Here is a 24566-nt window from a genome sequence, read left to right as displayed (position 1 = left end):
AGTGGACTCACTAGGGGAGGAAAAGAAACCTCACTCTCAAAGACCTTGCTCCTGAGAAAACAAGTGCCCACAAAGGACGCCCAGGTCTCCAAGCAGCGCCTTCGACCTGCTGTGCGAGGTCGGCTCACCCCTCTCCCCTCTGTCTTATTTTCCCTTCTCCAGCGGATCTTTCCCAACAGGCTTATGCATGCTGTTTATTCAACGTTTTAAAAAACAAAACCCTTTGCCCTTTCTTCCTCCTCTAGCTGCTGCAACCTTCCTTATTCTTTTCCCTTAAAGCAAAATTCTTTGAAAGGCTTGTCTGGACTCCCCAGCTCCACTTCCTCTTTCCCAAGCTCTCCTGACCTGTGCAATCAGGCTTTTGTCCCAGCCCCTGCCTGCCTCAGAGGGGGTCACGCAGGCCTGGAGGAGGTGACTGGACTGCAGTCCAGAGGTCCTGTCTCCCCCTTTTCCAATGGGATCCGCCCCAGGGAAGCAGAGGGGTCTCCCTCCCAGTGACGAGAGCTGGTGGTCTCAGACCAGCAGGTCTCTAATTCAAAAAAGAAGCAAAGAGTGTTTCTTGAACTCCAGAGCTTGCAGCCCGTTCACACCCATGCACGGGCACCCATGCGTGGCTGGCCCCAGAAGGGTGAGCTCACTGCATCCCTGGCAGTGCCTTCCACTGTTGTGTCTCCAGAGCCTGACACGGCCTGGCACAGAGAGGGCCGTCCCTTGTAGTTAAATGGGCCCTGAATGGGGATGAGGGGGACAGGAGTCTAAGAAAGTCACTGCCCTGGAAGCAGCTCAGTCTATGATCTTCCCTACTTTGACCTTCCCCATCCAGCTGGTGAAGAACAGTATGTAGATTTTAGTTTTAAAACAAATTTCTCTGAAGAAAAGTCCCTTTCGGCACGTACAAACGTTTTTAACTTATCTGAGAGAAAAATTTATGTATAGAAAACTCTGGGTTTCTGGAAGTTATATTTTAGAAAGAAGCAGACTTATAAAAATCAGCTTCAAACTTGGGGAAAACAATCTCCTTCCACAGCTCCTGGCTAGAAAGGGCCTTTCCTGTGGGTGTCAGTGACCAAGACAAGAACGTGGACTGAGATGAGCAGATGGGTGTGCACTGTGTGGGGGACGAATTACAGAAGTCAGCTGGTCACTGGGAGAAACCAGCTCATTCCCTGGATCCCCAGGTACCTGCCAACGTGCCAAGAGAAAGACGGAGATGGAAACTGAAAGCCAGATGCCTGACCCAAAGCAATGGAAGGAAGTGGCGAGGTCTGGGGAGACTGAGTCAGGTTTGGGGACCCCTCTGGGATTGCCAAGGCCTGACCCACCCGAGGTCAGAGATCATCTTCTGATGGCCGGTGGGTCTGTGAGAACAGATACATGCTGATCACATCCTGAGATGAAACCAGGGCCTGTAGCCAGGAGGTGATCAAAGCCCGAGGAGGTGGAACTTTTAAGGGGCTCCAGGAGCCAGAGGCCCAGTGTGGGACCACCCCCTCAAATCCCACCCCCTGCCTCAGCACTGCCTGCTGACTCGGCTTCTAATTTTGTGTACAGAGCTTGCCATCCACATTGTTTCCATGCCCCTCTTTCATTATGGGACTCACGTTCACGGTCTAAAACCTGCTCTCTTTCTGTTTTTCTTTACCACCTAACATCACCCCCAGTTGAGCAGCTGGAAGAAAGAAGTATTAATATCTATATCAGTTTTTAAAGCCATATGTTTTTCAAATAGGTTTTTCAATAAAGTAAAAAGACCACACTTTAAAGAGATTAACATCTTATAGAAGTGACCGCACACAGGTGCGCTCCTACTCTGCTCGTCCCTGCAGACCTGGGGCGGGGGGTGGCAGCAGCTGCAGCGGCCCAGCCCTCCGAGCGCCAGCAGCTGGGCAGCGAGGATCCACGCTGGAGCACGTGGCCTGTTGCGGTCACCCTATGTGTGGCCCTTCTCATCAGATGGGCCATAAAGACCTGCTGTTTTGAGGAGGGTTTTGACAGACCTGTGGATGAAATATCCTAAAAGAGTGACTCATTGGTGAAGTTCTTTGCTGATTCCCCATAAATCTCGAATTTTGAAAGAGGAAGTTTACCCAATAAATTTCTCTATGGAAAATTCTTACTAATCAAAGATTACTTAATTAATGTATCTGCCCCATGTGCTATAACCAGCATCACCACTCAAAACTGATACAATTCTAGGCTGAAAAAAAGGTTTTATTTAGTTAGACTGCATAGCCTGGGTCCAAGAAAATATCTCACTATCTTTAGCTTTAAAAAGATCCTTTTTTATTGTGGTATCACATTAGCTTTTGAAAAACTGCAAATCCTTAAGTCCTATTTGATATCTTTGGTCTGCCTGAAACCCATCTGCCACCTGACCCAAACTAATCCAGCTGAGGCCAGGCATGCCAGGCTGAGGCTGATTTCAGTAACATCTGAGAAATAGCAAAAAGGGGAAGAGTAACTGTCGGGGCACTGGAGTCAAGAGGGCCCCAAATGTCAAGAGAACCTGGGCTCTGCCGTTTGTAGCTACACAATCTTGAGAAAGTCTGTTCACCACTCAGGTGCCTTATCTCCAGATGACAGACAGTAACAGAAACTAGTTTTTTTTGGGGGGGTCCAAAATCACTGGAAATGATGACTGCAGCATGAAATTAAAAGACGCTTGCTCCTTGGAAGAAAAGCTATGATCAACCTAGACAGCATATTAAAAAGCAGAGACATTACTTTGCCAACAAAGGTCCGTCTAGTCAAAGCTATGGTTTTTCCAGTAGTCACGTATGGATGTGAGAGTTGGACTATAAATAAAGCTGAGCACCGAAGAATTGATGCTTTTGAACTGTGGTGTTGGAGAAGACTCTTGAGAGTCCCCTGGACTGCAAGGAGATCCAACCAGTCAGTTCTAAAGGAAATCAGTCTTGAATATTCATTGGAAGGACTGATGCTGAAGCTGAAGCTCCAATCCTTTGGCCACCTAATGTGAAGAACTGACTCACTAGAAAAGACCCTGATGCTGGGAAAGATTGAAGGCAGGAGGAGAAGGGGACAACAGAGGATGAGATGGTCGGATGACATCACTGACTCGATGGACATGAGTCTGAGTAAGTTCCGGGAGTTGGTGATGGACAGGGAAGCCTGGCGTGCTGCAGTCCATGGGGTCGAAAAGAGTTGGACATGACTGAGTGACTGAAATGAACTGAACGGAAACTGAGAAGTCAGTGAGCAGTGCCTGGGGCTGACGGAGCCCAGCCCAGTCATGTGGTAGGGGTTCCCTAGATGGAAGCCCCTGCCATCACTTCCACGTCCCAGAGACACCCCAAGGCAACTGCTGTACCATCTCACTGAGAGGTCTGGGTATTGGGAGATCCAGGTGGGAAGGCAATTTTTAGCTGCTCCCTGGAGTGCAGTTAAGGATCCAGGAACAATGCAACAGATAAATCTAAAGCTAAGTCCCTGTACATTGTCCAGAAAGAAAAAAACAACAGTGGATTTTAGCAAGTGGCGATCAAAACACATCCCTTACTTACAGTTGTAACACAGGAGCAGGCCGGCTTCCCCGTCTTCGTACACATCAATAGCTGCAACGAAATTAACCTGCAATGAGAATGGGCAATGGTAGTGGGCAGGCTGGACACTGACACTAGGAAAAGATGTTCTCAAGTTTCTGTAAACTCAGGCACGACCGCAGTCCATGGTGTGGACTTTCTCATCATCTTTTCAAAGCCTTAAGAAGCTCTATAGAGGAGAACTCTCCCTATTGGCAGGCCTCCCATTTATAGAGCAGGCTCCAGTCCACCAAGCTTTTCTCGCGGGTTATTCCTTTCACTTCCACATCAACCCTGGAAAGTAGATGGCATTCCATCCATTTTACAGATGAGGAAAGCGAGGCTTAGAGAGGTGAGTCGTGCTAGTCCCTCAGTGAGGAGGTGCCCCAGCCAGGATCTGCACCAGGTCCCTGGTTCTTTTCCAAGCTCAACAGCCTTGCACTTCAGCCACACTGCCTCCTGCCTCAAACACAGTCTCTGAATCTCCAGACCACCATGTCTGCACTTCTTTTCTCCCTTTTTTACTTCTTTCACTTCCTGGGAGGTGGCTTGACAAGATGCAGAGGGTGCTGGAAGCCCCAGCTCTGTGGCTTTGGTGAGCCTCGGTTTCTGCTTTTGAGAAGATGGTTCTCAAGTTTCAATCAAAATTCAGAGCCTCTAAAAATCTCCTCTTCTTTCGCTGCCTCACTTGTCTTCTCAGCCCTGTAGTCTGGCCTTCTGTACCACCAGGGACGCTGCCCTCTCTTAAGTTCCAAGAAGTTTTCCTTCTCTCCAGACTGAAGGCCTTTGACCATGGCTCATCTCTCCATCCATATCTTCACAACCTCTGACAGGGGACAGCTCCTCCCTCTGGCTTCTCTCCCACTTCAGATTCTTCTTCCATTTCTTGGCTCTTCTCTCATTTAGAAAAAGCCCCAGCTTGATAGCTTCAGATTTTACTCTGCTCAAAATCTCTAAATCTACAACCTCAGGCACACATTCTGAGCTCCAGCCCAGGTTCCTAAGTCTTTTGTTCTCTCAAATGCAGTAGGTTGAGAAGAACTCAAGGGGCTGGGTAGGGGAGCAGACAGGAGCAGGTCAGACAGCTCCCAGCTGCCAGTACCACTTGCTGCCTCTTGTGGTTTGTGGTAAACGGTCCTCTGGCCCCAGGTCTCCATCTGTAAACTGGTGTAACAGTAATCCTGACACTGCTGGATTGTCATGAAAATTCCATGAAACAAGGCAAACATTGTTGCACAGGGCCTGACACATAATCAGCATTCCATGGAGGTCTCACATGACCAGTTTCCTTTCAAGCCTCCTCCTTTCTTTTAGCAGAGCTACCCTCAAAGTCTCGGAGGGGGTCCCTTTCTCACCCAAGTCCAGACCATCCTCTTCCTCATCTCACCCCTGCTGCACGCCGGGCTCGGCCCCGCCTCCCGGGCTGGGCCCCACCTCCGGGCTCGGCCCCACCTCCGGGCTCCTCCGGTGTCTCCGTCTGGCTAGGCTCTCTTCAGCCCCTTCCAGCCTCTGGACTTCCCCATTTCCCACCCCAGGCTCTCTGCCCAGGTGGCCCTCACTGCTCTCACCCAAACTCAGCCTTCTCCTCTGAACAGTCTGGCATTGTACGAGTCTCCATTAAACACACAGAAATGAAAGGACAGGGTTTCACCCCTCAACAAAATGTCAGAAAAGCTTACAAGTACATAAAATAAGTCATAATGGAGCCCATACCATAACCATGAGTTGCGGAGGCTCTGTAGGGGTGGGAGACAGTGAGTCCTAGAGGTCAAGGGTGTTGATTCTAGGGTCAGAAGGACCTGGGAGTCAAATGCCAAATACTTCCTCTGCCGCTATGTGTCACAGCCTCTGTTTTAATTATCTGCAGGGCGTGCACTGCCATCTTAGATTCACTTGCTTGCTGGCACTCTCCTCCGTGCTGGGCTCTCAGCTCCATGAAGCAGAGGCCTTGCTCCGCTCATGTGACCCCCTCAGTCCCTGGATCAGGACCTGTCAAGTATCAGGAGCAGAGGGCATGCTACCTAGAGGCATGACCATGTAAATGAAATGCCAGCCCTGCCACCCGAGAGCAGTGGGCACGTGGTCAGGGTTTTAACCTCATGGAACCTCAGGGTCTTCATCGATAAAATGGGAGAGGCTGGAACATCTGCCTCTACGGGGCTGAGGATTCCAGGAGGTCACACAGGGCCCGGTAAATGCTCCATAAATGTCAGTTGCTGGCATGACTTGGCTCTGGAACCTGCACCACTGGGGTGTATCACGGGAGGGAACAGCCCTTGGGCCCTTGGAGGGAACCCTCCTGTCCGTCCCCAGCACTCTGACTTGAATCACTTCCTCCTCAGTGTCCCCAGACTTGTCAGTTAGATAACACTGATGTCAGCCAGCGGCTTCCAGCCCTCGTGGGTGCTGCTGTGTCTGCTCTGCACTTTCTGAGGGAGCGGCCGAGCACCACCAGCTGTGTAACCTGGACCTGCTCTCCTCTTAGGGCTGTGACGGGGCTGTGGCTGCCATGTGCTGGGTTTGAAGGCGCAGTCTTGGGAGGCAGGCAGTCTGGGCTCAAGTCCTGCCTCTGCTACTTACTGGCTGTGTGGTTTGGGATAAATAAGTGACTTCTCCTTTCTGAGCCTCAGCCTCCTTTTCTGCAGAAACCGGGGAGAGAACAGCACCTACCTGTCAGGGCTATGGGGCTGAAATTGGGGTCAGTGACCATAGCGTGGACTTAATCACTCTCTCCTCAGGCCCTCAATCGCATTTCATCAGACCTTCATTAACACTGAGCGTGGAGAAGCCCAGTTCACATGTACATGTTACATGTACAGATGTTGATACAGATGTTGGTATAGATGTTAGCTCCCAGGCGAGGGGCCTCAGAGGAGACATTCATGCAGGAGACATTCTTGACCAGGCAAGGACCTGAGAATTCACTGGGAGAGCTTTTAAAAGATACATATTCTGGGTTCTTGCTCCTGGACATCTTGATATATAGTAGGTCAGGGTAGGATAAAGACATTCGCCTTTCATTTTTCACTTGATTAAAAATAGTTTATCTTATTGCATTTTAAAATAATAAAAGTAATATATGGTGGTGGTGAAAATTCGAAACACAGACTTGTAACAGGTGAAAGAGGTTGGCACTGTGAGGTCAGTGTCCAACCTTCCCACATGATTCCAGGGTGAGCTCTCAATGAAGACCAGCTGGGGTCTGGGCAGACACTCAGGATGGGGACCTGGGCCTAGTGAATAAGCCAGAGATCTGGATCCTGTTACCTCCCTCTGGAGGAGGCCTCTGTTGGGGAAGGAGGCCAGAGCTGGCTGTTGGATCCAGGGCAGTACGTCGGAGTTGGCCTGTTGGTAGAACAAACTTGGTGTTGATTTTCAGAAGGCTGCTCTGGTGCTTCCTAAACGGCTCCTCTCTTGAGCTAGGATTGTCTTGGACCCTGAGGTGGTTTCGAAGCCTGCAACGGGAATTGAGGGGTCTTGGCTGAGACGAGAGGAGGGGCGGAGGCAAGAAACCAGGCCAGCCTGGCCTGCATGGTGGCGCACGGAGGAGGTAGGCATTGAGGGCTGCTTGAAGCACTAATTGGCGGTGAGTCCAGGAGGGTCAGCCTCTCTCCTGCTCCACTGAGCTCAGGGCTTGTCCTGCAGGAATGTCTCGGTGAGAAGTAACCCTGTTTCTGCAGGCCGCTTCTACCCGCTCATTGCTGCTGCTGCTAAGTCACTTCAGTCGTGTCCGACTCTGTGCGACCCTATAGACAACAGCCCACCAGGCTCCCCCCCGTCCCTGGGATTCTCCAGGCAAGAACATTGGAGTGGGTTGCCATTTCCTTCTCCAATTCGTGAAAGTGAAAAGTGAAAGTGAAGTCACTCAGTCGTGTCCGACTGCTAGAGACCCCATGGACTGCAGCCTACCAAGCTCCTCAGTCCATGGGATTTGCCAGGCAAGAGTACTGGAGTGGGGTGCCATTGCCTTCTCTGACCCGCTCATTAGTTTGCTCATTTCTCTAGGGCGTATCTTTCCAACCAAACAGTAAATTCCACCCAAAGACAAGCCACTGTCTCAGCACCTCTGCCTGCTCAGCAAACATAGCCACTGAGGATTAACTCAGTGCGAATATACATACTGATTCACTCAAATCCCTGGGGTAGTGCTTAACAACACAAAGATGTTTTTAAGTGTTTTTTCTTAGAGAAAAGCTTTGCATCTTTGTTTTACAAAGCATGTTGAAGAAAAGACAGAAAATTTCTCATACCTTCCAGCAAAACAAAGCACAGAAGTCATCAAAGAAAACTGCTTTTAACTCTTTTTTCCCTGGATCTTCATGAATCTTAACAGAAAAAAATCCACAGACACACTCATGAACTATCAAGGTATTAAATATAAGTAAATAACAATAATTTCCAGGAAAAGTGGGTTCAGTCTTAGGAAACTAGTTGCCAGGGAAGGATTGATTCAACAAAGATCTTTTAAGCCATGCTTTTTCTGACTCCTACGGTTGGTTGTACAGATTGTATTTTTTAATTAAAAAGAATTTATTTATTCATTTGGCTGCACCAGGTCTTGGTTTTGGCACTCAAGATCTTCAATCTTTTTGGTGGCACGTGGGATCTTTAATTGCAGTATGCAAACTCTGAGTTTCGGCCTGTGGGCTCTAGTTCCCTGACCAGGGATCAAACCCAGGACCCTCTTCATTGGAAGGGTGGACTCTTAGCCACTGGGCTGCCAGGGAAGTCCCTGTCCAGAGTTTTGAAAAGCAAGAAGGGGCAAGAACTTTTAAAGGCCAGATTGGGCTCTGAGTCCTCAGAAGTCAGCCGCGGGAAGAGATGACAGGTTCCCAATTGCTGGGATGGAGGGGACCCTCCTGACCTTGCTAGGAAGAGTGTCAGGAGAGCTTCCATCTCTTGCGTCTATAGTAACATCACCTGTGGGAGACTTACAGTCTACTGATTCCCATCCCATACACCCAGGACTTCTGGTTTAACTGATCTGGATGTGTCAGAGCACTGATCTGTTTAAAGCTTTCTGGGCAATTAGAGCCACAGTTGAGGAGCAGTGTGTACCAGTGGTTCCCAAATTTGCCCACATCACCTGGGGGCCATCCCAAAATTCTAAAGCTCACGTCACACCCAAGGCTGTGAAATTGCTGGGGGGTGGGACACAGGGCATCCGTAGCTTTGAAGTTCCTCCATGACTTCAACAGCAGATGAGTTTGGGTGCTACCAGTATACACACATGAATGGGCAGACTGAGCTGTGATTGATAACAGCTGAAGATAAGTAGGCCTCCTAAGTATATCTAGATGTTTCTTTTTCTGATTTTTCTATTTCTTCAAATTTTGCTCTCAGGTGTTTTCTTTAGAGTAATTAGCAACTTTAGTGAATATTTATGTAGGGCTGGTCCAAATTTAAATTGTATTTTTTTAGTTCTTGTAAAACATAATTAAATTCCTCACTCTCTGACACATCTGAACAGGACTGGGGGAAGCTCTCAGCAGGAATGACACTCTCCCTGGGCGACATCCTTGTTCTGCCCTGTTCTCGTACCTGAGCTGGAGTGCTGGCCCTGCACCGTGCAAACCTCCAGGGGCTCAGCTGTCATCAGGCCTTGCCCTGGTTCCCAGCGATAACTGGGCTGAAGAACTCTGTGAGTTGCTTGTCAGGTTTTGTCCAGATCCAGCACATGGCTGCCCTCTGTGCGGCTCAGGCCAGGAGGTGTAGACCCCCCAGCGCCGATCTGCTTTTCCTCTCTCTCCCAGCGGTGTTTCATCCCATCTTCCTTTCCTAATGCGCCTCTAAGGGAATGCAGACTTGGGCTGTGCCCTCCCCAACCTTCCAGCCCCTTGCTGTGGGTCTGCAGGGCCTCTGAGGGTAACCCGACTCTCCAGGGGCCCTTCTAGCATGAATTACCAAACAACTGTTCTCATTACTCAGTTATTTACAGTGAGTTTTGACACTTCATTCCTCTTCTGTAGGGAAGGATGGAATGGCAGGAGGAGGTGTGGAAAAGCTAAAGAGGGCAATGGGCAGTTATATGATATTGAACCCATTTGACCTACAAAGATGGCAGCTTCACATGGTACAGCCTAAATATGTATCACAGGTTACAGATATGATAAAGAGCGCACAGTTTTAAAGAAACCCTCATCATGGTCTCGCAAAGTTAGAAGACACAGCTCCAGTCTTTTTGGTTCCCGTTCACCCCCACGTCCGTCAACTCACCCTGCTGGCCTCCACGTGGTGCAGCCTGAAGGCCTCTCCCGTGCTCTCATTCACCACGTCAAACTGGTGCCGGTAAGCCACACAGATGAGGTTGTCGCTCTCCTCCGTTGGCCCATCTACCAAGGTCATCACCGCGGGAGAGTCGGACAGACAGATCTCCTGTGTGATGGACAAGGATGGAGGAGAAAGGGGTGAGGACAGAGCAGCCACCCCACTGCCTGCCCCCATCCAGGAAAGGCCCCCTTGAAGAAGGAATTCATAGGGCCTGGGCTCCATCTAAGGCCTGTTCATGCTGATCATGCTCGGCCACTGTGTGCTTAGTGCCTATGAAAACAACAACAGAAGAGTAAGATCCCTCCTAGACAGGGGAACCTTGAAGATCGTATCTAGGTTACTCATCGCCTAAGAGAAAACATACACTAATTACCCCTTCCTTCAGATAGGCCATAAATTTTTCTGTATCTATTGGAGTGTAACCTTGGGTTTATTGATCATTGGCTAATTGTTTGACTGTTTGAGTACATGAGCGTATAGCATGTGAATGATGGGGTTATTGGGATTGTATTTTCCTTGGTTTATGTAAGTCTCAAGGAATTTGGAGTGGTGGGTTCAGACATGTACACATGGGGTATAAAAGATTTTCACAGATGCTGGTCGGGGTCCTTGGCCTAAGAGGAGACTCTGCCTTGGGCCCACCGGTGTAGTAAACTGCACTCCACTATCTGCATTTTCCTTCTGAGTGAGTTTGTTTCCTGGAATGCGTAGCTACAACACCCTCACTTCCTCACGCAGCCACCCCCCAGGCCCTCTGCTCCTGCAGAGTCCTGTGCCAGACTGGGGCAGGGAAAAGAGGGGCAGGGATGGGTTAGACTGCTCCTTTCTGCAGTCTGTCCTCAAGGCTCAGACCTCTGTTCACTGCAAAGAGGAGAGGTCAGGAGACAATTTTACAAAAGGGATTCAACAGTGTGGTCTGTGTTAGCTCTTAGAATGTCCGGTCCTTGTCTTGAGATTTAATAATAATAATAATGAACATTTTGGCCAACCTAATACATACATCATGAAATGATCATCACAATAAATTTAGTGAATATTCATCATCTCATGCAGATACAAAATAAAGTTTATTTCCCTTTGTGATAAGCACTCTTAGAATTTACTCTCTTAACTTTCATATGTAACATTCAGCAGTGTTGATTATATTTATCATGTTGTATATTATACCCCTGGTACTTATTTATCTTATGATAGGAAATTTTTACCTTCTGACCACCTTCTTCCATTTCACCCTCCCCTCAACCCCTGCCTCTGGTAACCATGAATCTGGTCTCTTTTTCCGTGAGTTGGTTTTTGAAGTATAATTCACTTCATGGCTGTGTTAGTTTCTGGTGCCCAGCATGATTCCAAGTTTCTATATTTTTCAAAATGATCCCCCCTAGAGCAGCATCTTTAGGTGTTTACTATGTGAATGAGCTGGATGGAGTCAGGAAAACTCTGTTCGCCTTAGTCTCCCGGGGTAACCAGGGCCACAGGTGAGGGCTTCCCCAGTTAGTTACTGAACCGCAGGGCAACCCCAGTGAATGACACACCCTGGATGGAAGGGGGGAGTCTGCCTCAGGCACCTGGGCCAGGAGTGAAACAATTTGAAGGAAAAAACCTACCCTGATGTACTGGAATTCTTCAACAGGTGACTCTGACAGGGGAGATAACAGTGCCATGCCAGTCACCCCACTTGGCTTGTTGTGTTTCCTTGTGATCAGAAGCAGTTTATTCCGAATGGCAATGACAATCCTCAGCTCTTTGCTATGGTGAGTGTTGATGGCATACAGGTGGCAGCCTAGGAAGAGAAAGGAATGATGCTGAACACACAAGAGGTGGGAGCCCTCAGCTTTGACAATCTGGTGATATTTTTAAGAACCCTGGAAATTAAACATAAGACAGTGAAATGACTAAGGACGTTTTTGCCATGAGGCAAAGTGGGGACTTGAAATAAAAATTAGGTTGAGTTACAGCAAAATTAAGGAAGTCATATTCCCTCTATTCTAGAGTTTGTGGACTTAGATTCACATCCACTACATGACATGAATTAAACTGAAAGGTGAGCAGAGTTCCAGGAACAAAATTCTAAAAGTTTCTTTTCATAAGTTTGCTCACAGAGCTTAACTCACCTCCCAAACTTGTCAAATAAGACCTAAAACTTCCTCTAGCCTCAACATGTTTCTCTATAACTTAAGCTTCTCTTAGGGAACAAGTGATACTACCTTTGTGATGTTTCCAAGTGAAAAAACAAATCAAATACAATTCCTACTCAAATTTTTTTTTTTTTTAGTAAAAGCTTGGCAGTCTGAGAAAACGATTAATTGGATAAAACCAGCAAAATATGAAGAATTGAGTCACCTTTTGTTTTCTCGAGCTTGTTTTCTCTACAGTCACACTTGCCCTTCACGGCTTGCTTGCCCTCGATGCCCCTCTGCACAGCGCTCAGCCTGAAGACAAAGATGCGGGCATCTTTCCCTGTGGGATGAAGCAGATGGAGGAGATGGATGGAAAAGTAAGATGACCTGGAAGAACTGAAGGGGTGGACTGTGTAGAAAACTACTACTCAAGAAATCAGGATTTGAGGTGTTCCAGAACTGGGGAGAAGCCCTGCATTGCCTTCACCTAACAATGTGATCAGGGACGCCCACCCCTTCTCTCCCTCACCATCCCTGCCTCAGAGAACAAACGGGCTACCAAGGACCTGAGCCCTGGGCACCAGAAGAAAAAGCTGGCACCAGTGATTCAGCCAGAGCCCCGAGACCCTTGTGTTGGCCATAGGCTACAAGCTCCCCTTCCTCCCAGAGAACATCCCTCGGGGAGGAGTAGCACCTTTGTCTGCTCTGAGGATCAGAAGGTCCAGCGCCTCCAGCACATGCATCTGCTTCACGGGCAGAGTCTTGTCAAACACGGGCACTGATGGGAGGTCGTCTGGAAAAGAAGCCTGGTTACCCAGTGCCACACCCAGCTCACACTCTCTAGAACCTACGAAAATGTGCCTATGGGTAGTTTTGGACCCCGTTTCTCCCTAGGTGAGGAAGGAGGTCAGCTTCTAGATCCTTCCTAAGGGCGACACAGAAAGTTCAAGCACTAGTCCCCTCTCAGCTCAGGGAGGACTGGCATTTCTTTCCCAAAGGCATTCACACCTCGTACAGGGAGCGCAACAGCAGGGTCCCGAAGCTAGAGTCTTCTCCTCGATGTTCATCCAAGAAAAGGCAGCATCTCTCAATCCCAATTTTGGCTGGGATTATTCCAAAGAACCGAATACCAAGTTTTAAAAAGTGCTAATACACTTAGTCATTTCTCTTAAATATTTTCTGATTTTTTTTGTGTCATATTTGAAATCACATCACATCTTAGGTTATTTTGTATACTTCTCAAGAAAGTAAAATAAGAATTTCCTTTTGTATTTAACAAACACCCTATTCCAACATGGCCTATGTCTGAATCAATAGTAGTTTACCTATCATTTTTCAGTATTTCTCCATATAGGAATAGGAAATCTTCTTTTTAGACAAAAATAAGAGAAATATCGATTACATTTCCAAAATAACATGAAAAAACTAATTTCCGTGGAAATATCTGGGAAGATCTCAGGGAAATGGATGATTTAAAGGATTTTTAAAAATATTATTTGGCTGTATTAGGTCTTAATTGTGGCACACAGGCTTAGTTGCCCCATAGCATATGGGATCTTAGTTCCCTCAAACCCATGTCCTCCATTGGAAAGCGGGTTTCTAACCACTGGACCACCAGGGAAGTCCTGGGTTTGTTTTTAAGCTTACTTACTGGGATCTTAAATTGTTAGCAATTACTTTGCTGCTTTGGATGGCATCACCGACTCGAGGGACATGAGTATGAGCAAGCTCCAGAAGTTGGCGATGGACAGAGAAGTCTGGTGTGCTGTAGTCCATGGGGCCGCAAAGAGTCAGACCCAACTGAACGACTGAACTGAACTTTGCTCTTGGGAGTCCCTTGGGCAAAGAGGACTTAAAGAATTTAGGCAGTTCCATAAGCAAAGAGCTTCCCTCGTGGCTCAGGTGGTAAAGAATCAGCCTGCAATGCGGGAGACCTGGGTTCAATCCCTGGATCAGGAAGATCCCCTGAAGAAGGGAATGGCAATCCATTCCAGTATTCTTGCATGGAGCATCCCATGGACAGAGACGCCTGGTGGGCTACAGTCCATAGGGGAACAAAGAGTCGGACATGACTGAGGGACTAACACTTTCACTTTAAGCAAAGGGTCTGTTCTGAGCTTGACACAGAATCAGGGCAAGGCAAAGATGTCCCAGGACGTATAGACATTTTAGGCAGAAGTGTCTAGGTGATTCTTTACCTGATTCTTTGAAGACACTTAAGTCTTCAAGTGTTCTGCTGTGGGTTTGGGTGTTTCCTTAATTATAATTTAGGTGCAGGAGGCCCTAAGGATCTTGACTCTTCCAGAAACCTGTCTGTCTGGGAGTTTATCCCTCCGTGGACGGTGCCCAGGAGGCGGGAGAACTTTCGTCATTAGGATTAGTAACAACCCCTACCCCTCACCCCAACCCCGGGGAAGAGTCTCCCGCTCCTGCAGCCCAGTGAGAGCACTGGATTTGTCAGAGCACAGAGCCTGATAAGCTCTTATGAAACAGATGGCTTGTCTCTAGTTGTCCTTCATGATGGGGGCAGCCCATCAAACACTCTCCTTCCTCTAATACCTCAGGCTTTCCCAAGTGGATTCATTCTGAGGCTCTTTGTGCTTCTGTGGGGGCAAGAATCCTTTTTTCAAACCATGAGATGATCATTCATTTCAGTGCCCATCTCTGCATTTGACTAAATAACTATGATTATTTCATTAAGGCCAGGCATTTATGCCCTGGGCTTCCTACATATCAGGCCTTAATGTAAGTGTTGTAGGTATCATTTAATGTAAATGTCCCACAATGACCCTATTAGGTAGGAATTTCTAATATTCCCATTTAACAAATGAGAAATCCGAGGCTCAGAGGTGCTAGGAAATTGTCGAAGCACATGTCCTGAACCTGTGGAACTCAAGTCCATGCAAGGACAAAGTGTGAGCTCTTAGCTGGTGTTATAACCTAAAAACAGCACTGCATGCCCATGGACTGATGGGGTGAGCAAGGGAACAGCCCTGATGTTCAGGTGGCTTTGTTGTTGTTCAGTAGCTCAGTCATGTCTGACTCTTTGTGACTCCATGGACTGCAGCACATCAGGTTTCCCTGTCCTTCACCATCTCCTGGAGCTTGCTCAAACTCATGTCCATTGTGTCAGCGATGCCATCCAACCATCTCTCCCTCTGTCATCCCCTTCTTCTCCTGCCTTCAATCTTTCCCAGCATCAGGGTCTTTTCTGAGTCAGTTCTTCACATCAGGGGGCCAAAGTATTGAAGTTTCAGCTTCAGCACCAGTCCTTCCAATGAATATTCAGGACTGATTTCCTTTAGAACTGACTGGTTGGATCTCCTTGCAGTCCAAGGGACTCTCAAGAGTCTTCTCCAACACCACAATTCAAAAGCATCAATTCTTCGGTGCTCAGCTTTCTTTATAGTCCAACTCTCACATCCATTCCTGACTACTGGAAACACCATAGCTTTGACTATACAGATCTTTTTCAGCAAAGTAATTTCTCTATGTTTTGATATGCTGTCTAGGTTGGTCATAGCTTTTCTTCTAAGGAGCGTCTTTTAATTTCATGGCTGCAGTCACTATCTGTAATGATTTTTGGAGGCCAGGAAAATAAAGTCTCTCACTATTTCCATTGTTTCCCCATCTATTTGCCATGAAGTGATGAGACTGGATGTCAGGATCTTAGTTTTTTGAATGCTGAGTTTTAAGCCAGCTTTTTCACTCTCCTCTTTCACCTTCATCAAGAGGCTCTTTAGCTCCTCTTCACTTTCTGCCATAAGGGTGGTGTCATCTGTGTATCTAAAGTTACTGATATTTCTTTCAGCAATCTTGATTCCAGCTTGTGCTTCATCCAGACCAGCATTTCTCATGATGTACTCTGCATGTAAGTTAAATAAGCAAGGTGACAATATACAGTGTTCACGTACTCCTGTGGCTAGATAGGTTTATATATGGCACAGGAAGGAAGAGGAGGCAAGGATATGAGAAAGTGATGTGGGTTCAATGACTGTTTCAAAACTGTGGATTGCTTCTTGTAATCTCTTTATGAAGAAACCATCTTTTAGATGATCTGGCTTTTCTATTACCAAAACAAAACAAACGGTGACAGCATATTTATTCAGTACTTGGTCTCCCTTCAGAGCAGGTTTTGCTATGCTTAGAATGCAAAGAATTTTTAATAGTGACCTTGAAAGGAGCAGACTCTCAAGGGGATGAGTCTAATGAAATTAAGCAGAGGCTAATCGAATAGAGTGGAACTTGCCTTGAAACGAAATGGGAAGATTCACTAATGGAAACAATTCGTAATAGAATTAAGTGTAGGCAAGACAGAGTAAACAAAGAAATAACAAGATAATTATGGCTTAAAAGCACAACAAAGAATACAAAGAAAGCCTTAAGGGTTATTCTCTTCTCAGCATAAGCAAACAGGGAAGCATTACTGCATAATCAGGACGTGAAAGTAATAATCTGACTAATACAGGCAAGCTGGTGGTGGATATATATGGCTACCACCTGCATAGACAATGTTCCTCAAGTTTGAAAGAACAGGATTTCCTGGCAATCACAATAATCCTTATTATCTGACACTTCCATTACATTTTGTATCCATAAAGATGAAAATTTCATAAAGGGACTTGGGTAATCTTGGTTTGGATTTTATATTTACAAAGAAGCAACTCAAACAGAATTTTTTTCTGTTTTTAGACAGGTCTTACAAATAATCATGAAATTATTTCTCTTTCCCCAAAAGGCAAACAGGTACAATTTGACATTCTTTTCATCATAAAATTTTTCATAATTATTTGTCCAGGACCATGGTTTTGGAAATCTGTATCAAGCTAAAGATGGTAACATCGGTAGAGTTTAATTTAACTTTAATAAAATGTAGTTGGCTAAATGGAGAGAGCAATGGACAAGGAATCACCTCTGGGTTCTGGTCCCAGAAATGCCACTAATTAGCTGTGTGGTCTTGGGCAAGTCACATAATTTCTTTGAAAGAAAAGTGAAGTTGAAGTCGCTCAGTCGTGTCCGACTCCTTATGCCCCTGTGGACTGTAGCCTACCACACTCCTCTGTCCATGGGATTTTCCAGGCAAGAGTACTGGAGTGGGTTGCCATTTCCTTCTCCAGGGGATCTTTCCAACCCAGGATTGAACCTGGGTCTTCCACATTGTAGACAGAGCCACCAGGGAAGTCCTAATTTCTTTAGGCCTCCTTTTCTTTATCTGCAAAACTAAGAGATTAGACTAAGCCTCCAAGGTCTGTTTTTGTTTTGTTTTTAAATAAATTCTTTTGTTTGGTTATTTGCTACTATCCTTTAGATGTCCAAGGAGCAGCAGCTGCATGGGTGCAGGAGGGCCGAGAGGAGCTACTCCATGTTCAAGGTCAGGAGGGGCGGCTATGAGGAGATACACCTTGTCCAAGGTAAGGAGCAGCAGCTGCGCTTTGCTGGAGCAGCCGTGAAGAGATACCCCACGTCCAAGGTAAGAGAAACCCAAATAAGACGGCAGGTATTGCAAGAGGGCATCAGAGGGCAGACACACTGAATCAATAATCACAGAAAACTAGTCAATCTGATCACACGGACCACAGCCTTGTCTAACTCAATGAAACTAAGCCATGCTTTGTGGGGTCACCCAAGACGGGCGGGTCATGGTGGAGAGGTCTGACAGAATGTGGTCCACTGGAGAAGGGAATGGCAAACCACTTCAGTATTCTTGCCTTGAGAACCCCATGAACAGTATGAAAAGGCAAAATGATAGGATACTGAAAGAGGAACTCCCCAGGTCGGTAGGTGCCCAATATGCTACTGGAGATCAGTGGAGAAATAACTCCAGAAAGAATGAAGGGATGGAGCCAAAGCAAAAACAATACTCAGTTGTGCATGTGACTGGTCATAGAAGCAAGGTCCAATGCTGTAAAGAGCAATATTGCATAGGAACTTGGAATGTCAGGTCCATGAATCAAGGCAAATTGGAAGTGGTCAAACAGGAGATGGCAAGAGTGAATGTCGACATTCTAGGAATCAGCGAACTAAAATGGACTGGAATTTAACTCAGACGACCATTATATCTACTACTGTGGGCAGGAATCCCTTAGAAGAAATGGAGTAGCCATCATAGTCAACAAAAGAGTCCGAAATGCAGTACTTGGATGCAATCTCAAAAATGACAGAATGATCTCTGTTCATTTCCAAGCAAACCATTCAATATCATGGTAATCCAAGCCAATGCCCCAACCAGTAACGCTGAAGAAGCTGAAGTTGAACGGTTCTATGAAGACCTACAAGACCTTTTAGAACTAACACCCCAAAAAGATGTCCTTTTCATTACAGGGGACTAGAATGCAAAAGTAGGAAGTCAAGAAACCCTGGGGTAACAGGCAAATTTGGCCTTGGAATATGGAACTAAGCAGGACAAAGGTTAATAGAGTTTTGCCAAGAGAACGCACTGGTCATAGCAAACACCCTGTTCCAACAAGAGAAGACTCTGTACATGGACATCACCACATGGTCAACATCAAAATCAGACTGATTCTATTCTTTGCAGCCAAAGATGGAGAAGCTCTATACAGTCAACAAAAACAAGACCAGGAGCTGACTGTGGCTCAGACCATGAACTCCTTATTGCCAAATTCAGACTGAAATTAAAGAAAGTAGGGACAACCACTAGACCATTCAGGTATGACCTAAATCAAATCCCTTATGATTATACAGTGGAAGTGAGAAATAGATTTAAGGGCCTAGATCTGATAGATAGAGTGCCTGATGAACTATGGATGGAGGTTCGTTACATTGTACAGGAGATAGGGATCAAGACCATCTCCATGGAAAAGAAATGCAAAAAAGCAAAATGGCTGTCTGGGGAGGCCTTACAAATAGCTGTGAAAAGAAGAGAAGCAAAAAGCAAAGGACAAAAGGAAAGATATAAGCATCTGAATGCAGAGTTCCAAAGAATAGCAAGGAGAGATAAGAAAGCCTTCCTCAGCGATCAATGCAAAGAAACAGAGGAAAACAACAGAATGGGAAAGACTAGAGATCTCTTCAAGAAAATTAGAAATACCAAGGGAACATTTCATGCAAAGATGGGGTTGATAAAGGACAGAAATGGTATGGACCTAACAGAAGCAGAAGATATTAAGAAGAGGTGGCAAGAATACACAGAAGAACTGTACAAAAAAGATCTTCACGACCCAGATAATCACGATGGTGTGATCACTCACCTAGAGCCAGACATCCTGGAATGTGAAGTCAAGTGGGCCTTAGAAAGCATCACTATGAACAAAGCTAGTGGAGGTGATGGAATTCCAGTTGAGCTATTTCTAATCCTGAAAGATGATGCTGTGAAAGTGCTGTACTCAATATGCCAGCAAATTTGGAAAACTCAGCAGTGGCCACAGGACTGGAAAAGGTCAGTTTTCATTCCAATCCCAAAGAAAGGCAATGCCAAAGAATGCTCAAACTACTGCACAATTGCACTCATCTCACATGCTAGTAAGTAATGCTCAAAATTCTCCAAGCCAGGCTTCAGCAATACGTGAACCATGAACTTCCAGATGTTCAAGCTGGTTTTAGAAAAGGCAGAGGAACCAGAGATCAAATTGCCAACATCCACTGGATCATCAAAAAAACAAGAGAGTTCCAGAAAAACATCTATTTCTGCTTTATTGACAATGCAAAGCCTTTGACTGTGTGGATCACAATAAACTGTGGAAAATTCTGAAAGAGATGGGAATACCAGACCACCTGATCTGCCTCTTGAGAAACCTATATGCAGGTCAGAAAGCAACAGTTAGAACTGGACATGGAACAACAGACTGGTTCCAAATCGGGAAAGGAGTACATCAAAGCTGTATACTGTCACCCTGCTTATTTAACTTATATATACAGTACTTCATGAGAAACGCTGGGCTGGAGGAAGCACAAGTTGGAATCAAGATTGCCAGGAGAAATCTCAATAACCTCAGATATGCAGATGACACCACCCTTATGGCAGAAAGTGAAGAGGAACTAAAAAGGCTCTTGATGAAAATGAAAGAGGAGAGTGAAAAAGTTGGCTTAAAGCTCAACATTCAGAAAACTAAGATCATGGCATCTGGTCCCATCATTTCATGGGAAATAGATGGGAAACGGTGGAAACAGTGTCAGACTTTTTTTGGGGCTCCAAAATCACTGCAGATGGTGACTGCAGCCATGACATTAAAAGACGCTTACTCCTTGGAAGGAAAGTTATGACCAACCTAGATACCATATTCAAAAGCAGAGACATTACTTTGCCAACAAAGGTCTGTCTAGTCAAGGCTATAGTTTATCCAGTGGTCATGTATGGACGTAAGAGTTGGACTGTGAAGAAAGCTGAGCACCGCAGAATTGATGCTTTTGAACTGTGGTGTTGGAGAAGACTCTTGAGAGTCCCTTGGACTGCAAGGAGATCCAACCAGTCCATTCTAAAGGAGATTAGTTGGGTGTTCATTGGAAGGACTGATGCTAAAGCTGAAACTCCAATACGTTGGCCACCTCATGCGAAGAGTTGACTCATTGGAAAAGACTCTGATGCTGGGAGGGATTGGGGGCAGGAGGAGAAGGGGATGACAGAGGATGAGATGGCTGGATGGCATCACCAACGCGATGGACATGAGTTTGAGTGAACTCCGGGAGTTAGTGATGAACAGGGAGGCCTGGAGTGCTGTGATTCATGGGGTCGCAAAGAGTCGGACACGACTGAGCGACTGAACTGAACTTAACTGATCCTTTAGATCCTTTATCAGTCATTAGGAGTATGGAAGAATCCAAGAAACCTGCTGCAGTCTTTGACTCTAAATTAAATCCCCACTCAAAGTTGAATTCCCTCTAGGGCATGCTCTCCAAGGTCATGTCCTACTGGCGACAGGGAGTTGTCTGCCTCCCTGGGGCAGCTGACCGACCTGGCTGTGAGTTGAGATCTGTCTTCCTGTCAAAATCTTTTTCTTTCTCTATCCATCAAACAGGTTATCTAAGATCCTTATTGTTTGTTTTAGATACTGAGTATGTTCTGAATTAGAAACCTTAAAAAAAAAATGTGCTTTGAGAGAGAGTATATCCCTGAGATACCATGTGCCCTTGTTGATTTAAAGTCAAACATTGGAATCACAGGTATTCCTGCAAAGGAGATTCTCCTTGCAGGTCGTTTGATGTGCTCAGTGTTCAGTCATATCTGACACTTGCAACCCCATGGACTGTAGCCTGCCAGGCTCCTCTTGTCCATGGGATTTCTCAGGCAAGAATACTGGAGTGGATTGTCATTTCCTTCTCCAGAGGATATTCCTGACCCAGGGATCGAGCTCGTGTCTCTTGCATCATTTGATATCCACAGATTAATCAGAGATTTGAGGAAGGGATGAAATTGTCATGGGTGCCTCCCCCTCTGGCTTGCGAGTTGAAAACAATGGGGTAGTTTTGTAAGGGGATGAGAGTCCGCTAACCTCACCACTGAGGACACATGTATCCAAAGGGAGCCGACCAGTGGTCACCCATCTTAGAAGTATGACAATTCACACAGAGAGACAGCTAAAGGAGCAGCTACTCACTAACCATCCACTAGCAAGACGCCGGCATCAGTGGAAACCAGCAAGGCCTGGCCCCAGGGATCCGCACACACGGCCTCATGAGGGAAGTTACTGCAGAAACACTGTGGTTCCCAAGGCTGCGGGGCAACACAAGCGTAGGAAGGTTAAGAGCACAGAGAGAGCACACCGGCCCATCAGGGGGAAACGCACACATACCACCCGAAACGGTAGCACAGATGCCCCCAAACCCCGGGAGTTAGATGGGCTCTGACTCAGTCACCTTTCTTAAGAAAAAAATGTCTCCTTCCAGAAATCTATGCAACAGGAAAAGGCTGACTCACGTGTTTCTGGCACCGTGACCTGTATTATAATGATGCCCTCAAGGGCTAGGGAAGCACCAATAATGTTTTCTAACCAAACGTTTCTTTTTAATACTTAGAAGTTGGACCAATTGGCACCTATTCTTTTTTGGAGGTTTCACAATAGGTCTTTATAAAAGGAAGTCCCACCCAACTCTCTAAAAAAAGTCAGATTCCTGTGCTGCTGATTCGGCAAAACTATTAAACTATACACAATGCAAGAGGTTGCTATCATCTTAACATGAAAAGGCTTATTGACCCACTTATGGCTATGAAATCTTCAAGAAAAAAAATAATGTCTGTTCATAGGAATATGTCCAGGGCTCCAATGAAACCTACTCCTGTTCCCCCACTTGACACGTTCATGTCATGGAGCCTGCATCCTTGGTTTCATTCTACATGGATGGGGCAGGAATAGTTGGCACTGCCTTACTGCTCCCTCGGAGCTGTGGCTGATGCCTGGAACCATTAACTTCCCTCCAAAGCATGTGGCTTGGCCTCAAAGGACAAGGATGTCTGTACAGATTCTCAGGGACGAATTGAAGTCCTACATCTTCACTTTTACCTGATGCTGTACAAGAGCCTGTGTGCATGTGTAAGGTGTGTACATAGGTGTGTTTGTAAGTTCTAAGTGAGCACGTGCTGGCACACTCAAAGTAGGAGTGATGGCTCTGAGGTGACCTGCCAGGGTGCTGTTTGGGATGAGGGTAAACACTGTGTGAATTATTCCTGTCTTGGAAAATCATGCTATACCTTTATGAAACCCACCAGCCTCAAAATGAGCGACCTCATTGCTGAGATGAGGCTTGGGCTGTTGTGAAAAGATCACACAAAGGACGTGAAGATATTTTATAAACTGAAAGAGGGCTGCCCAAGTGCAGGTCATTACTTGGAGTGGCATTTCCCTAAGAACTTTTTAAGAAAGTTGCTGCTGCTGCTGAGTCGCTTCAGTCGTGTCCGACTCTGTGCAACCCCATAGATGGCAGCCCACCAGGCTCCCCCATCCCTGGGATTCTCCAGGCAAGAACACTGGAGTGGGTTGCCATTTCCTTCTCCAATGCATGAAAATGAAAAGTGAAAGTGAAGTCGCTCAGTCGTGTCTGACTGCTAGCGACCCCATGGACTGCAGCCCACCAGGCTCCTCCATCCATGGGATCTTCCAGGCAAGAGTACTGGAGTGGGTTGCCATTGCCTTCTCTGTTAAGAAAGTTACTAAATCTTATTGGAATGTGCTATCTATGAAGTCCTTGACAACACTACAAATTCTACTATTCAAATGAATAAGCAGATAGTGGGAATTTTGGCAACCTTTGGAAAAGATACTTTGTCATCAGTTTTGTCTTAAATTGGCTGTGGGTTTTCAGCACCAGTTGTATTTTGAGCGCATAATTTTCTTGAAACCAGACTTTCAACTGTGTAGGTTCTACAGTTCAGATATAGATCATCTATACCTTTAGGGCAAAAATAGATATATTCATAATTCTTTTGCTTTTACAATGGCCACTTCTCCAGTGATACACTGTCTGTGGAGTTGTTCCATTTAATTATCTTTTACATATTCTGAACATAGATATAATGAAGTATGTAGGGTATGACTTTACAATACAAAATAATGCAAACAATAAGTTGATACTGTGATTTGTTTTTATGTTTTCTCTTCAATGCTTGATGACCACCTAGTTCTTTTTCTGCAGGAAGTAGAAATGAGTAGATACACAGGCCCTGTTGTAGAGGAGGCACTGATTGCTCAGCTGTGGTCCTCTGACCAACAGCATCAGCATCGACTTGAGAGAAATGCCAATTCTCAGGGCCCACTCAGACCTATGGAATCAGAGGTTCTAGGGGGTGATTCTAACCCACACTGAAGCTTTAGAAGTACTGCCCTAGAGCCTTGCTGTTGAGCGTGTCCATGGTCAGCAGCACAGGCACCACATGAGACCTTGTTGGAAATACAGGATCATGGCCCGGCTGAAGAGCTGTTGATGAGAACCCGCATTTGGTCAGGATGTCCCAGCGGTCTGTATACACACAAGGCTTGAGGCGCACTGCTGAGCTCAGTCTGCCTGTCCAGGCCTGGTCCAGCAGCTCTGCCCCTTTAAGCAAAGGTGCAAGCACACCATGGAAGCCAGGAGGCTCTCACTAAATGCTGCCCAACTTTACCTGGGGCTTTGTCTGCAGACTCTGCCTCAGACAAGCTCTTCTTCCTCCTGCCCCACAAAGCTTTTTCTAAGAATCTCAATAACTTCCCCGAAGACACAGGACATTCACAGTTGAACATGAAAGCATCAATAACTCACCTCCTTTTTACAGATCCCTGATGCCACCAAGCTTGATGGAGCGTCCCCTCTCACGATGGATTTCAGCTTTAGTGCCTTACAGAACAGAGATCTCTTTCAGTTTATCAGGCAGTAAAAGCATAAGAATCAACAGTTATGACTTGAAAAAAACTTTTTAAAATGAAACAGGAGTAATTTCAGGCTTGTTTCAGGTTCCCACGCTGCCCTATCACTGAAGATAAGGAAAGGAGTCAGCTGGATCTAATGATGTCAAATGCATTCTGTCATTTCAACTGATCAGTATATCAGTACAGTGATTTCCAAACCACCAGTACTGAAAAAAATCCCAAGGTCCTTCCTCAAACTTGATGAATCAGATTCTCTGAAAGTAGAGTCGGGGTACTATCTTTGAACACGGACCGAAGTTGGAGGCCCCGGTGACACGGCTCCTGCTTTGGGAAAAGGTTATCTT

General features: G+C 46.1%; 1 protein-coding gene across 1 annotated transcript in view; it reads right to left on the bottom strand.

The window, feature by feature from the left end:
- The window catches only part of GARNL3 (GTPase activating Rap/RanGAP domain like 3), a 166175-nt gene that overhangs the window by 12388 nt on the left and 129221 nt on the right, over positions 1–24566 (bottom strand). The window contains exons 18-24 of the mRNA XM_061433539.1: positions 24116–24190; positions 21485–21596; positions 12624–12722; positions 12153–12269; positions 11417–11592; positions 9759–9917; positions 3525–3591 (exon numbers count right to left, since the gene is read on the bottom strand). Coding sequence (XP_061289523.1) covers positions 3525–3591; positions 9759–9917; positions 11417–11592; positions 12153–12269; positions 12624–12722; positions 21485–21596; positions 24116–24190 — 805 coding nt within the window. The remainder of the gene's footprint in view (positions 1–3524; positions 3592–9758; positions 9918–11416; positions 11593–12152; positions 12270–12623; positions 12723–21484; positions 21597–24115; positions 24191–24566) is intronic.

The sequence above is a fragment of the Bos javanicus genome, chromosome 11 (genome assembly GCF_032452875.1).
Source record: "Bos javanicus breed banteng chromosome 11, ARS-OSU_banteng_1.0, whole genome shotgun sequence".
NCBI classification, from domain to species: domain Eukaryota; kingdom Metazoa; phylum Chordata; class Mammalia; order Artiodactyla; family Bovidae; genus Bos; species Bos javanicus.
Note: the sequence above shows the minus strand (reverse complement) of the source record. Positions and strands in the feature narration are given on the sequence as shown.